The sequence below is a fragment of the Xyrauchen texanus genome, chromosome 29, assembly GCF_025860055.1.
Source record: "Xyrauchen texanus isolate HMW12.3.18 chromosome 29, RBS_HiC_50CHRs, whole genome shotgun sequence".
Taxonomy (NCBI): domain Eukaryota; kingdom Metazoa; phylum Chordata; class Actinopteri; order Cypriniformes; family Catostomidae; genus Xyrauchen; species Xyrauchen texanus.
The window spans coordinates 18,947,556-18,961,551 of NC_068304.1; the positions used below are offsets into that span (position 1 = coordinate 18,947,556).

The window sequence follows — 13,996 nt, forward strand, 5'->3', positions numbered from 1 at the left end:
GAGGATGGGTACATGGTGGCCATAGAGGGATGGACATGGTCAGAAACAATGCTCAGGTAGGCCGTGGCATTTAAACGATGCCCAATTGGCACTAAGGGGCCTAAAGTGTGCCAAGAAAACATCCCCCACACCATTACACCACCACCACCAGCCTGCACAGTGGTAACAAGGCATGATGGATCCATGTTCTCATTCTGTTTACGCCAAATTCTGACTCTACCATCTGAATGTCTCAACAGAAATCGAGACTCATCAGACCAGGCAACATTTTTCCAGTCTTCAACTGTCCAATTTTGGTGAGCTCTTGCAAATTGTAGCCTCTTTTTCCTATTTGTAGTGGAGATGAGTGGTACCCAGTGGGGTCTTCTGCTGTTGTAGCCCATCCGCCTCAAGGTTGTGAGTGTTGTGGCTTCACAAATGCTTTGCTGCATACCTCGGTTGTAACCAGTGGTTATTTCAGGCAAAGTTGCTCTTCTATCAGCTTGAATCAGTCGGCCCATTCTCCTCTGACCTAGCATCAACAAGGCATTTTCGCCCACAGGACTGCCACATACTGGATGTTTTTCCCTTTTCACACCATTCTTTGTAAACCCTAGAAATGGTTGTGTGTGAAAATCCCAGTAACTGAGCAGATTGTGAAATACTCAGACCGGCCCGTCTGGCACCAACAACCATGCCACGCTCAAAATTGCTTAAATCACCTTTCTTTCCCATTCTGACATTCAGTTTGGAGTTCAGGAGATTGTCTTGACCAGGACCACACCCCTAAATGCATTGAAGCAACTGCCATGTGATTGGTTGATTAGATAATTGCATTAATGAGAAATTGAACAGGTGTTCCTAATAATCCTTTAGGTGAGTGTGTATATATATATATATATGTAGAGCATGGAAATACATTTACAGCGCAAATTATGTTTACTCCAGGGTTGCTTGTGCATCAGTATTAGACTCTGGAAATGTCCCGCTAACCAATCGAGGGGACAGTAAATTTACACTGTTATACAAGCTGTACACTCACTACTTTACATTGCAGCAAAGTGTCATTTCTTCAGTGTTGTCACATGAAAAGATATAATCAAATATTTACAAAAATGTGAGGGGTGTACTCACTTTTGTGAGATACTGTGTGTGTGTGTGTGTGTGTGTGTGTGTGTATGTATGTATGTATGTATGTATATGTATATATATATATATATATATATATATATATATATATATATATATATATATATATATATATATATATATTTTTATTATTATTTTTTTTTTTTGGTGGGAGGGGAAGTTATTTTTAATAAATGTAATAAATATTTGTAACGATCAACAGAAAATTTTCCCCCGTCAAAAAACAAATATGGCGCTACTCTGAATAAGGTCTTTTCAACAAGTCTCGATTAGAGTTTCTTGATAATTTCTTTCATTGAAACTTTTAAATACTGTGAATCAGCACTCAGCAGAGGGGAAAGCCAATCATAATACTATTTACAGTCTAATATAAATGTTTAATGTCTCAAGTATTATGTGTTTTTGCGAGAACTGCTTAATCACCACAGAGAGGGCAAAATAGAGTAGTAAAAATCCACAAAGCATGTAATCCTTGATGCGAATCTGCATGTAAAATGATTTTAACCACTAGATAGAGCTATAGACTTATGAAACTTACATTTAACGTAGCTGTTAAATGTTCAATGTATTGCGCTTATGCTCATCAAACTTCGTAATTTCATTACATTGTATCTGAATGTTCCAATAGACACACCAAATGCAACATTTGTTGCAATTTGATAAAAGTTTAATACAGAAGCGTAACATGGGGTTCGTTCTCTGGAAAACATAGCTAGCGTAAATGTATTTCCTCAATAACAGTAAACAACATTTTATCATGTAAAATAAATTGATAAAAAAATATGAATCAAAGGCTCAGCGAAACTGCTGTTCCTTGCGCAATTTAATAATGAGATGAAATTCTATTTATGAAGTGTTAGTTTCTACTCATGCCTAGAATCGAGCAAGATAATAATGCTTACTCCACATTTCATAATGTTTGTGTGTGTGGACAAATACATAGATTCACGAATATTAAAAAACAAATATTGAAATAAGACACTAGATAATTCAAATAAATAAATGCTTCTCAAATGAAGATTTTTATATCAAGATAATTCATGCCTTTTGATTTGATTTTATGCAACATATTTTAATAAAAGAGTTTAAAAGAGTTCTTCAGAGCTAGTCCTTTTGAACAGTAAATACAGGCATGGTTTCAGGAATGTTTCATGGAAGACTCCTTCAAATATATAAATGCTTGGTTTTGTAGGCAGAACATGAGATGGCAAATGTTGGGGATAAATCTGCATAGTCATATGCTGATGGCACACACTGAGTGTGTGGGTGTATGTCTTTAGTGGGGCATGTTTTACAGCTGTTTGTCTCTCCAAGCTCTGATCACAGACACTCGACCGCAGCTGTGAAGTATCCAACAAGTCTCAAAGTAATGGAAGACTGGTTCTGCTTCATTTCACCAGCTGGGAGGTGTTGATTGGCCCTTTTTATGGAAGCGAGCAAAAACAAGCTCTTCTAAAGCTGATAAATGCATTAGAAGATGGACGGATTACCAGGCAAACAGAGTGAAACCTACTTTCACCATGCATTTCTGTCCCACAACGTGCAATTCAGTTACTTTTACAATTCCATGATAGCACATAATCACTTTAATCCTGTAGAGACACACTTGCCATTGCTGCACAACTGGATATCAATCAAAATGTATCACTATGAATATTCTTGGCATTATTGTGTTAGAATTCACAGAAACCCAGGTCGGCTCTAAACACAATGTGCTTCTTTGTTAAGACAGCACCACACTGTGCTCCTGTATGCTGCTGTGAGTGAGATCTTCATTAGGAACCTTGAGCCGTTTACCAGGATCTGTGCCAGGTACTCGGTTTAACAGCCCAACATGTTGATAATTAAACCCCTGTAATCGAGAGGTGTTATCACAACAATTAACAGCAAAAATGTGAGGGTATGAGAGAGAGTGTCTCAGAATGTGTGGCTTTGTATTTCTTTGTCAAGTTCGAATCTGAATATTATACATTGATGCCAATGACTTTGTTATTTATTCAAGAGTAATTCTGATAAACACTCTGCACATTTTTGTTTGTCTCTTTTGTGGATAATTCCTCAATGAAACCATCTTGGGAGGATTGTGATGTGGGAGAAAAAAGCAAGAAAACATAATTTCTCTTCCGCTCTTTTACCTGAAAGCACATTTGTCTCCCTCCTACTTTCCCTAATTCTCCAGACGTGTTCCAGTCTTTCTCGTTTTCCCCTCTCCCTCCTCTTTTCCTCCCAAAGTTGGCTGCCTCTGCCCTCGTTCTTAGGCATCAGCTGAAGACCCAGCAAGGCCCTCATACACAATGAGCTTTAATTGGGTTAAGTTTGTCCGCCACAGATAGCATTTCTCTTTCTGTGGAGAATAAAACAAATTGCTGGCTCTAATGGCACTGTTAATGTAGCTCTTTTTATTATGGATGGAAGAAATTAGGAGGAGACTCCCAGCAGAGATCTGATGTCGTGGGAGTGAGTGCATTGTTGCAGCTCATCAGAAAAGTGTTTTTGCTGAAGCTCAGCCTCCTTTCCTCCATTGCTCATCTCTCTCTTTCTCTCTCCCCTTTTACAACTACAGCCATGAAAACGTTAAACCTAAACCTTTACCATGCAGTCTGACAATCTTTACACATTATGCCATGTGTTCTGAACCTGTTCTCTGTCCGCTGTTTTTTATGCTTTAATGCCCTAAGTCCACAAAGCTGGTGTTTCTTTGTGTAAGTCTGGGGCAGGAGCCAGGGAAAAGAGGGTCGGTGGGGGGCTTGTTATTGAGGATTTGGCACAAGACATGCTAAGTCTAAAAGCCTGAAATTTGTTCTGCATTGCTTTTGTTCTGAAGAGGGTCCCCTTTTAGAGTCAGACATCTCACTGCAGCGAACTAATGGGATGTGAGGACAGATGCGCATCCTGGCATTAAACACGCCAACACCTGAGAGGGTTTGAAAACAATCAGCAGCAAAAATGTAATGTTCAATCAAGATTTTTATGGTGGCTAATCAGGACTGATGAAGTAGTGGGAACATTAAAGTGCAGCCGAGCGGTCAACCTCAATCTGCGTTCCCGCTCTCCAACTCTCTCTTGTGTGGCCATGTGCACTCAGAATCAGCACCACCGTACAGTGGCTGTCTGGGTCACTGTAACAAACAAACATGCTGTTTTAAGCTCAATGCCGTCTTTATATGGAACTCCACAATGGAGCAAGGAGAATTAATGCTGTGTGATGGCATATTTGAGCAATCTTAGATTATGCTGCTATACACGTTGAATGCAATCAATCTATCTATCTATCTGTCACTATTTTCTATCTATCTATCTGTCTGTCTGTCTGTCTGTCTGTCACTCTTATCTATCTATCTGTCTTTCTGTCACTCTGTCTATCTATCTATCTATCTATCTGTCTGTCTGTCTGTCTGTCACTCTTATCTGTCTTTCTGTCACTCTGTCTATCTATCTATCTATCTGTCTGTCTGTCTGTCTCTCTTATCTATCTATCTGTCTTTCTGTCACTCTTCTGTCTATCTATCTATCTATCTATCTATCTATCTATCTATCTATCTATCTATCTATCTATCTACTCTATCTATCTATCTATCTATCTATCTATCTATCTATCTATCTATCTATCTATCTATCTATCTATCTATCTATCTATCTATCTGTCTGTCTGTCTGTCTGTCTGTCTGTCTTTCTGTCACTCTTCTATCTATCTATCTGTCTGTCTGTCACTCTTCTATCTATCTATCTGTCTGTCTGTCTTTCTGTCACTCTTCTATCTATCTGTCTGTCTGTCACTCTTCTATCTATATGTCTGTCTGTCTGTCTGTCTGTCTGTCACTCTTTTCTATCTATCTATCTATCTGTCTGCCTGTCTGTCATCTTTTCTATCTATCTATCTGTCTGTCTGTCTGTCTGTCTGTCTGTCACTCTTTTATTTCTATCTATCTATCTATCTATCTATCTATCTATCTGTCTATCTGTCTATCTGTCTATCTATCTATCGATCTGACTAAATTAAAATGATTGAATTGCAAATTGATAGTTGCTTAAACAAGAAATGAGTAGGTCACGCACATTTTTGGGGGGGATTTAGTGAACAAACAAATTCACACTGACAAAACAAAGCAATGTTACTAAGGACAATTATTAAGACAGTTCTTGAGAAGTGACTCTAAACTCTAAAGTTTGCTCAACAAATCTTTTTTTTGCAGTGGACTCTATCAGGGCAGGAAACGTCACTTTATCTCTTAAAACGACACATAACAGTGTCCCGAAAGTAACAAAATAGTTCATTTTTGGGATCTGCTTCAGATCCATTACTTTTAAATGGATGTCTTGTAAATCTCGCCTGTTTGACAAAAATGCAACAAGAAGTGTTTGCTTCCTGTGTCCCATACCCTTTTAAGCATGATGCTCATACACTTTGCCAACGGGACAAAGAGTGTTGGCTTTGCAGTATTTAAATCAGTTATGTCTAATTATTTCAAACAAAAATAGCCTATCTAGGGCAAAGCCAATGAGATGTAACATTGTCTGTGGAGGGGGGACCTGGCGGAGTTGGCGTGAGTTCAGCTGAACAGAACAGAGAGAATACGCTGTAAGCAACATAAATATAACATGAACTCTCCAGGCTTGTGACAGTACAATGGGGGAGTGTTTAAGAGTGCTTTCTGGGACTGTACAGTCCAATGGATGATAGTCACACAAGAATAGCATACCTATGTACAGAGGGAGAGGGAAGGAAGGGACAAAGGACAAAACGATACTGAGCTATTGCTAAATTTTAAATAATTGGTGCATGAATAAATGCAAGGGCGCCAACTGACAACCATCCCTGCTGTGATGAGAACTATCCTAGCCAATATCAAGGCCATTTGAATTAAGTAAACAAATGTTGAATTATAATGGCAATAAACTGTACACATCTGAGATGCAACAGCATGCATTACACGTTTCATTTAAGATTTTTTTCTTCTTCTAGAAAATCTTTACAATGGCATAAAATCATCCAAGCTAAAAAAAAAAATTGCCACTCATTAAAATCTTCCTAAAATAGCAACAGTGTCTATTCCAATCAGGACCACCACATTTGCAGTTCACACCTCTTTTTCTCCAGCGTCTTAATTAATTCCATCCACATGTCTTGTAAGTTTTATTCTAAACTGTTCGTTGTTGCAAAAGAAAAATGCAAATCCGTGAAGAGATGACAGTGGGTGTAATCGCTTGCATGTGATCTCACAATGCCACTCTTTCAAGACATTCAAGTCTCGGCTGTCCTTGACCCTGAAGGAGCTTGTTATGTGGGGTATTTTCCTCTGAATTTATCCAAGAAAAAGTGGACCGCTGCCGTGAGCTTTCGCCCCTTCGTGCCAGCGGCCTCTCTCTCTCTCTCTCTCTCTCTCTCTCTCTCTCTCTGGACGTCAGAAGCGCTTTTAAGGGCTCGTTTCAGGGGGAGTTCAGACGACACAAGAGGGGCCCTGGTCCTCCGCAGGGGGGGGGTTACATTTTTAAGGCCGCTCAGTGGCTCGACGGGGTGACAGGCTCAATCTGCGGGACATCCCGCTGAAGCAAGCCCCACCATGTTATCCATGACAACAGCCGAGCAGCTCCGTCAAAACGCACGTGATTTCTTAGGTCGATTTTTGCCTAAATTATTCTGTTTCTATAACTGGGCAGACGGTGTGGACACTGAAAAGTCCTAACCCAGCCAATAAACATGTAGGCTCTACACATGTTTTTTTTTTTTAAGTTGATAAAAAACTGCACTTCTCGTCATAGGCTATATAAAAAAAATAAAAAAAAAATCATGTAAAACACATCTTTACATCATTTATTAGCTGAAAAACTTCAAATAATGTAACTAATAGAAGACGTAACAAAAAGATCAACGTAAAGGTTAAAAGGCGAATACCCCAAAACACTCATAATGGCATAATATCCACTGGACAGTTAAACGCTGGAGTGAACCCAAAACGATGGCACGAGCACACGACGTAAAGAGGGCAAGGACCGCAACAAAAATGAATCCAGTCCGTCTTTTTTCTTGCAGCTGTAGAGTTTCCTCGAAGCTCCGTGTTTTGGCCCCGATCCGTGCTCCAAGTTAAGCTGTAGTTTCCATGGCTGACCATGGTTTGGTGCTGTTGGCTCTCTCTGTCTGCTCAGCCCAGGCTGTGCAGAGCTCCCTGCGGGATCAGAGCGCTCCCCCGCCGGGACCCTACTCTCACATCCTCCTGCTGGGACACGGCTACATTTCCAGCCAAGCCTGGCTTTATTATGTGTATCTGCGCTGCAGCCCCGCCAGCAGTCGGATCGGGAGGCGGAGGGAAGACCAGAGTCAGGACAAAGAAAAAGGGAGAGAGAAGATAGCAACTAGAAATATTTACGGCTTTTAGGATATAGGGGGGATAAACAAGAAGGAAAAAAATCCCCGCAGGTAAAAATGGCATTGAGAGTGGCACCTTCCGAGAAATAACAGCGCAAAGAGGGCGTTTCGGCGTTCGCGGGATCACGCCGAAAAAAGACAGTTCCGACAACTGCAAAAACAGAATCTCGAGAGGAGCACGCTGGAGGTATATATTAAAAACCAACACCTAAACATTGTTTAAGTGGTTTTGCCACATTATCGGGAAGTATTGGCACCTCTCGTCACTGATCAGGTGTGATCGCAATGCTGTAATTTGGGCTCGAAACTCTGCGCGTGTGTGCCCGCACCGCCGTCAGCGTCTGCCGTTACGGAGGAACAAAAGAGCGTTCGCGTTTCGATCTGGCGAAAACGCGCAAGTTATTTCTTAAATCTACAGGTTGAGTCGAGCGTCTGGAGAAGTTCGATCATTGGAATATCCGGGCGCTGCTGCGCCTCTCTATTGCTCCATTACTCTCTCTTCCTTTGAATGCTTCTGGACTATCGAGACTGAAGTTGCCGCATTGCAACAGGCAACGTGAAGAATTCTCAGAAGTATTTGTGTGTAACCTTTCGTCACTTAACCGAAAGGACAAAATACGCACTAAAAGAAGAAAAAAAAAGACGGAGATGTCTAGACGCAAGCAGGCCAAACCGCGCTCCGTTAAAGGTAAGCTTTCAGGGTTTTTTTATGGAGACAAGAGGGAACAACTCACATGACCAATCAGAAACTGGCGGGGATTGTGACATTCGTCGATTTAATACATTTGCTTTGAATAGTGACACTTTTGAGAGTTATGGCTTCATGCATGGGAAGATAATAAAAAAGAAACTCTTTAATTATGATGTTCCAGCAGTTCTGTGGTTGGCAATGTAAGTTCCCAATGTAAGAAAAGTTGCTGTGTTTACCTGTAAAACTGAAATAGTGCTTGAGTTTACTTTAAAGTTAATTTGTATTATTTATTTGTTAAAATATATATATTTAAATAATGTCAATATGTTTATGTGTTACCAAGTGATTATAATTTGCATAATGTCACACATAGATTTAACCAATGTGCGACCTTCGGGACATTTTGGTCTTTTTCATTTTTATTTTCTCAATCATTTTGGCTTTGTTAATGCCAACAGCATAAATTTAGACAAAGATGTGTATTTTTGGGGGAATTATCATATTTCAACCATAGTTCCTATAATGCATCTATAATACACTGTGTACAAAAAATAGTTACACTCAGGATCTTCAGGACAAAAATGTCCCCATTGAAACCAATTAAAACTGCAATATTTGATTCCATTTCTATTAAAGCATAAAATCCTGAATTCTATGATACTATGCTTTCATTCCAGAGCCCTGGCTTTAAAATTTAATGTTTTATATTTTCCACCAGGTGGTGCCAGTTTTCTCATTTTTAGCCTATGGAGCAAAAACATGCTTTTTTCCTATTTTCTGTTAGCTGTATTATAGAGCACTGCAGGCCAATTGAATACATTATGCAGTTAAAATTTTGTGGGTGTGTTTGTATGAATGTCAGAGTGGGTTTATATGTGTGTATTGAGAAATGTGTGTGTGTGTGTGTAAAAACAACAACAGTATCATTATGTAAACAAACTGGCATTTAAAGGGTTAAAATCCTGAAAATTAATGAATATTTGGTAATTATGTATATATCAGGACTGAAAAAGTCAGTGAAATTGGAAAATAATATTAATATATAAAATTTTTATGGCAATGATTTGACATTGACTTTTATGTCCTCTGTTGCTAATCATTGACTGATAATACAAAAATAATAATAAATTCCCCTTAGTATTTAGTATATGGAAAATAACTCAATTTTGTTCTTTTCTTTCATAAAAGAACAACAATGGCATTATGTAAGCAAACTGGCATTTAAAAGATTAAAATCCTGAAAATGAATGACAGTAGTTAAGATAAGGACTTATGTTGGTTAAAAAAATTATCTAATTGAAAGTGGGAAATAATATTATTACATAATATTATTATGGCAGTTTTTTGACGTGGACATTTTTGTCCTCAACCGTAACCTCTGAGCAACTTTTTTTAATAGATGCACATTAGTTAAATAAGTATGTTACTTCTCTTATAGCCTAATACTGCATAATTTGAAATGTTTATTTAACACACATTTTGGAGCCCCACCACCACCAAATTTTAAGTTTGGTGTTTCCCCCCTCTTTACTGATTATTCCTGGTCGTGACTGCCATGACAGATTCAGTCACACACACAGACCCATCTCATTCACACCCCTCCTACAAGACTCGACACACAGGCAGGTGAATTTAGGACCAATAAAGGCCTGCTGTTATTTTGTCATGCCCATCAGTAATGTGCAGCAAATATTGTGCTGCCGGTCGAGATATCACTTGGCACCCTCACCCCAATAGAAACCAGATGGGCTTTCGGGTGGCCATGTGGCCCATATTAGTACCCCCTCCCCCAAATAATAACCCGTTTTTTGTTTTAATTAATGGCCACAATCTGCAGAGGTTCCTCATAAGCGGTGGGGAATGGTCATAGGTTTGCATGGATAGAAGTGGGTAATAAATAATTTTAACAATCATTCTTCAGTCATTTTTAATAAAGATATTTAATATTGACAGAAACCTGCTGATTACAGATCGATCCTAAACATTGTTGTTGAGTTATTTATGAGAGAGTAAGAGAGCAGTCTATATACAAGCCAGTAACCAATAAGTTGATGATTTTGACAGGGTTTTAATATTCACATTCACAAGTAATGGGGAAATTATATTTAAATATGAATCATATTACAGTTTTTTTCCAAACATTAAATATGTTTTTTTCTTTTCAATATCAATATCTAAAAAGGCAATTTCAAAGCAAATATTTTGTTGTCAAGAATTACACGGTTAGATTGCACTATTGCAGTTTTTTCATTCGCCTGCTGCAGCAAAGGGGTTTGGGGGTAAACAGTGATTGTATTGACTCAGCGATGCACGTCAATCAGAGGCCAATTAAATATTGAACGGAGGCTCACACTGTCCCTATCTCAGCCCAGCACCTTTAGCTTTCATTGGTATGCATTAGAGGAGCACCGGCAAGATGTTAGAGTATGGTTAGCACAAAATGATTTGTGTTTTTTAATGCCACGGTGTCTGGTGTATTAGCTTGCTCATCTGGAGGTTAAGCTTGTTTGTCATTATTTTCTGCTTGTATGTTCAAATCTGCAGGTGTTTATGACTGTAGAAAGCATGTGCAGTGAACTAACACATGCCCATCACATCAGACCAGGGATTCTTTTCCAGAGAAGGAAGTCATGCTCTCACATCACATTACATTAGAAACTGTGAGAGAGGGAGATTATTTAGAGAGGAAAAAGACAGCGAGTGTTCATCAGAGGGGAAGAGAGAGCTGCGCTTATCAAAATATTATTTCTCTCAATTAATCCCTTTTTAATGTTTGTCTATGCACCGAGTGCTCGGCCGTGGCATTCCTGTTTCATATCTCCACCGTCCCCATGAGTGTTTCATACATTATGTAGTGATAATTATTACTTAATTACACATTAATAAATCCCCTTCATTTGCAGGACATTAAGAGGGGGATGAATGCACACAACAGAAAGGGAGACAGCGAGGGCACGTATTTCCATATTTGTAGCATTGTTTACAGTCAGTCAAATCAAATTGGACTTTTAATTCTTCTAAAGGGAGAAACATTTGAGTAATGCTTGTATGGAGCTTGCTGAAAAAGAAATCAAGAGCTAATGACATTATTCCTGCCTACCCATCGCCACCAGTGTCTTTCTGTGTATGTTGGAATATGGATGTGTGTGTATGCTGCTGTTTCACTCAATGTTGAAATGTCTTTTAAGAATGCAGTTAGCTTTTGTTGTTCCTTTCTGCCGAGTGTATCCTTTAGCAAGGGCTTGGATTGGGAATTGGGTAATTACTTACTGTTTTGAATGTAAATTTGAAAACATGCATTTGAACTACTGAGGGACTGTGAAGAAAACGAGACTTCCTTATTAAGATTTGCAAAACAACAGCATTATATTTTGTTTGTTGCTGGGACAATTGGATATGAGCAAATAAGCCATTTTGAAAATATTTGTAATTCAAATGAGATCTTCTATAATGTGTCAGGTGTGTTTAAGTAATCTCGTTGATCTGATTTTCTTGTGTGAGACTTCAAGGTGCGCATTTCTTCAACTTTAAAGAAATCTGACGCCGATCTGATCTACCACTGAACAGAGGTTTTCTGTTCTGTGATTTCAAGAGTATTGTTTGAAACACTGGGCTTACGTTGTGGTTTGTAGTAGAACTGCGTTAGACATCAGAGGTTAAGAAAGAGGAAATGAAGCTATAATGTGTGGTTGTGTTGATCTTTTTTTATCACTTTGCTTTCCTCCCTTTCTGGCAACATCTGGTTTTAACATGAAATGGCTTTTTTTTTATTGTCATCTAGGTTTTTGGCAATGGCACAGAAGTTTCATTGGTCAGTGGGTTGCTGTAAAATGTTGAATTGAGTTACCATAGGGCTGCAGAACCCCCCAGCATTCTTACGCATTCCCATTTGTATTTCTCATTTCATGTTTTGATTTGTGTTATGCTTCCATTTGTGTGCAGTTAATCACCCTGTCGCATCTGTTACGCATTTATAAACGATGGATTGTTGAGAATAATTTGTAGTCAATATTGGGTTAACATTTCTGTTGTATTGACTTTGCTTTTTGGTAGACTTTCCTAATCCTGCATCAGTTTTTGCTTAGTGAAAATAAAGTGAAGCTGAAGATGTGGAATCCTAATAAGGATTTTATTGTCCGTTCCAGATGGTTTATGTGAGGATAGAGAGTGAGATAAGTGTTCTAGTCACTTTGGTGCTTGCGTCTCTATGTGTTGACTGTTAGAGGGTGTGAATTTGAGGTAATGGGAGATGAACCACAAAATTGATTTTTACGCTCTTTCTTTTTTGGTTTCCATTGACTTCACAGCATGAACAATTATTTAAACAACTCAAAGTATTTCATCAGGAACAGAAAAAAGTAATTGTGCACAGTTTGACAGCAGCTGGGGTCTTTTTATAATGACTGCCTTTGGTTGTTGATGTAGCTGATATTGTGATGTTAAAAGACAAACTTGTTTTTAAATGTTTTTTAAAACAATTATCTGTGTCCATTGTCCTCTCTCTGCAGTGACCCCTGTTGGTGAGGAGATTGTAGCATAATTTGTCTGTGATGGGGTGTAGGGTGGGAGGAAAATGGGACTGGTTTGGATGGTTGTTTTTCCCTGGTGGGCAGTTCGTGTCTGCCAGTGACAACTCCTTATCAGCAGCCTGCCTGCTAGTTTTGTGGGGAAGAATCTGTCTTAATGTAAGAGCTCAGTCATTGGCTCTGCTATTGTACCGGCTTAGCCGCATGCTTTATCAGAAGGCCTGGGTTCAGTGGCCCGGAACCGGCGCTCACTGCGGACCCGCTCCATGCCACGCTTCACTTCTAAAGAGAAAGCGTCGCTTTGACGACTGCTGTTATTAATTCTGTTTGTGCATTTGACATTCCCATCGCCCCCCTTCCCTTCCCCACTAAGCCTGCCAGCAAAGGCTCCCCTGTCAGGCCTTCCCGGAGGATTGCAGCCGTTCTAAGATGCTTCGCTCTGGAACCCGGACTGGGCTGCTGCAGAGGGCAGATTAAAACGTGCTGGAACAATGTGAAGAAAAAGAGTCTCTCAAAGCTGCTCATACCCATGTAGATAAAACATGGCAGCTATTTTCACCTAGTCTGCAGAGGGTTGCGAGGACTTTTGTCTGTACTATTTAGAAAGCATATTTTGGGATGTTTATAACGTTTGAGCATGTCTTGAAAGCTTTCTTTTACAGTAAGAACATTGTTTGATGACCTAAAATAGGGGTAGTTTTAGAATTTAGGCCTGTGACACTGTTGATCAGCAGTTCTTATGAGGTTGGAGTGGATCAGATCAAACATTTTCCCAAAAACTGATATACAGTAAATCTGACAACCTCATTTTGGTGATATTCAGGTATGTCCTCAATTGGAAAATTGATTTATAAATAAAGCAAATAACTGTTGTAATTGTTTTCATTTTAGATATTCCAAAAATATTTAAAAAGTTTTCTTTTAGTTTTTGGGCTAGTGTATAGAGATGCACTGACATATCGGCCAAACATTGGACATTGTCCAGATTCTTTTTTATATATTTACTCTCAGCCACTTTATTAGATACACATGTACATCTACTTATTCATGCGATTATCTAATCAGCTAATCATGTGGCAGCAGTGTAATGTATAAAATCAGGCAGATATTTGTCAGGAATGGGAGAAAGATGTTGTCTCAGTTATTTAGACTGTGGCATGATTGTTGGTGCCAGACGAGCTGGTTTGAATATTTCTGTAACTGCTGATCTCCTGGGATTTTCATGCAAAACAGTCTCTAGAGTGTAAAGAGAATGGTGCGAAAAACAAAAAAACATCCAGCGAGCGG

General features: G+C 39.1%; 1 protein-coding gene across 3 annotated transcripts in view; it reads left to right on the forward strand.

Moving 5' to 3' along the window:
• Positions 1-6,969: 6,969 nt before the first annotated feature.
• LOC127623383 (zinc finger protein 423-like) overlaps positions 6,970-13,996 on the forward strand; it is a 195,218-nt gene continuing 188,191 nt past the window's right edge. For 2 of the 3 annotated variants that reach the window (XM_052097824.1, XM_052097827.1), the window contains exon 1: positions 6,970-8,180. In XM_052097824.1, coding sequence (XP_051953784.1) covers positions 8,141-8,180 — 40 coding nt within the window. In that variant the 5' untranslated portion in view covers positions 6,970-8,140. Of the gene's footprint in view, positions 8,181-8,336; positions 8,384-13,996 lie in introns of those variants that run through there. The other variant, XM_052097826.1, reaches the window with a different exon arrangement.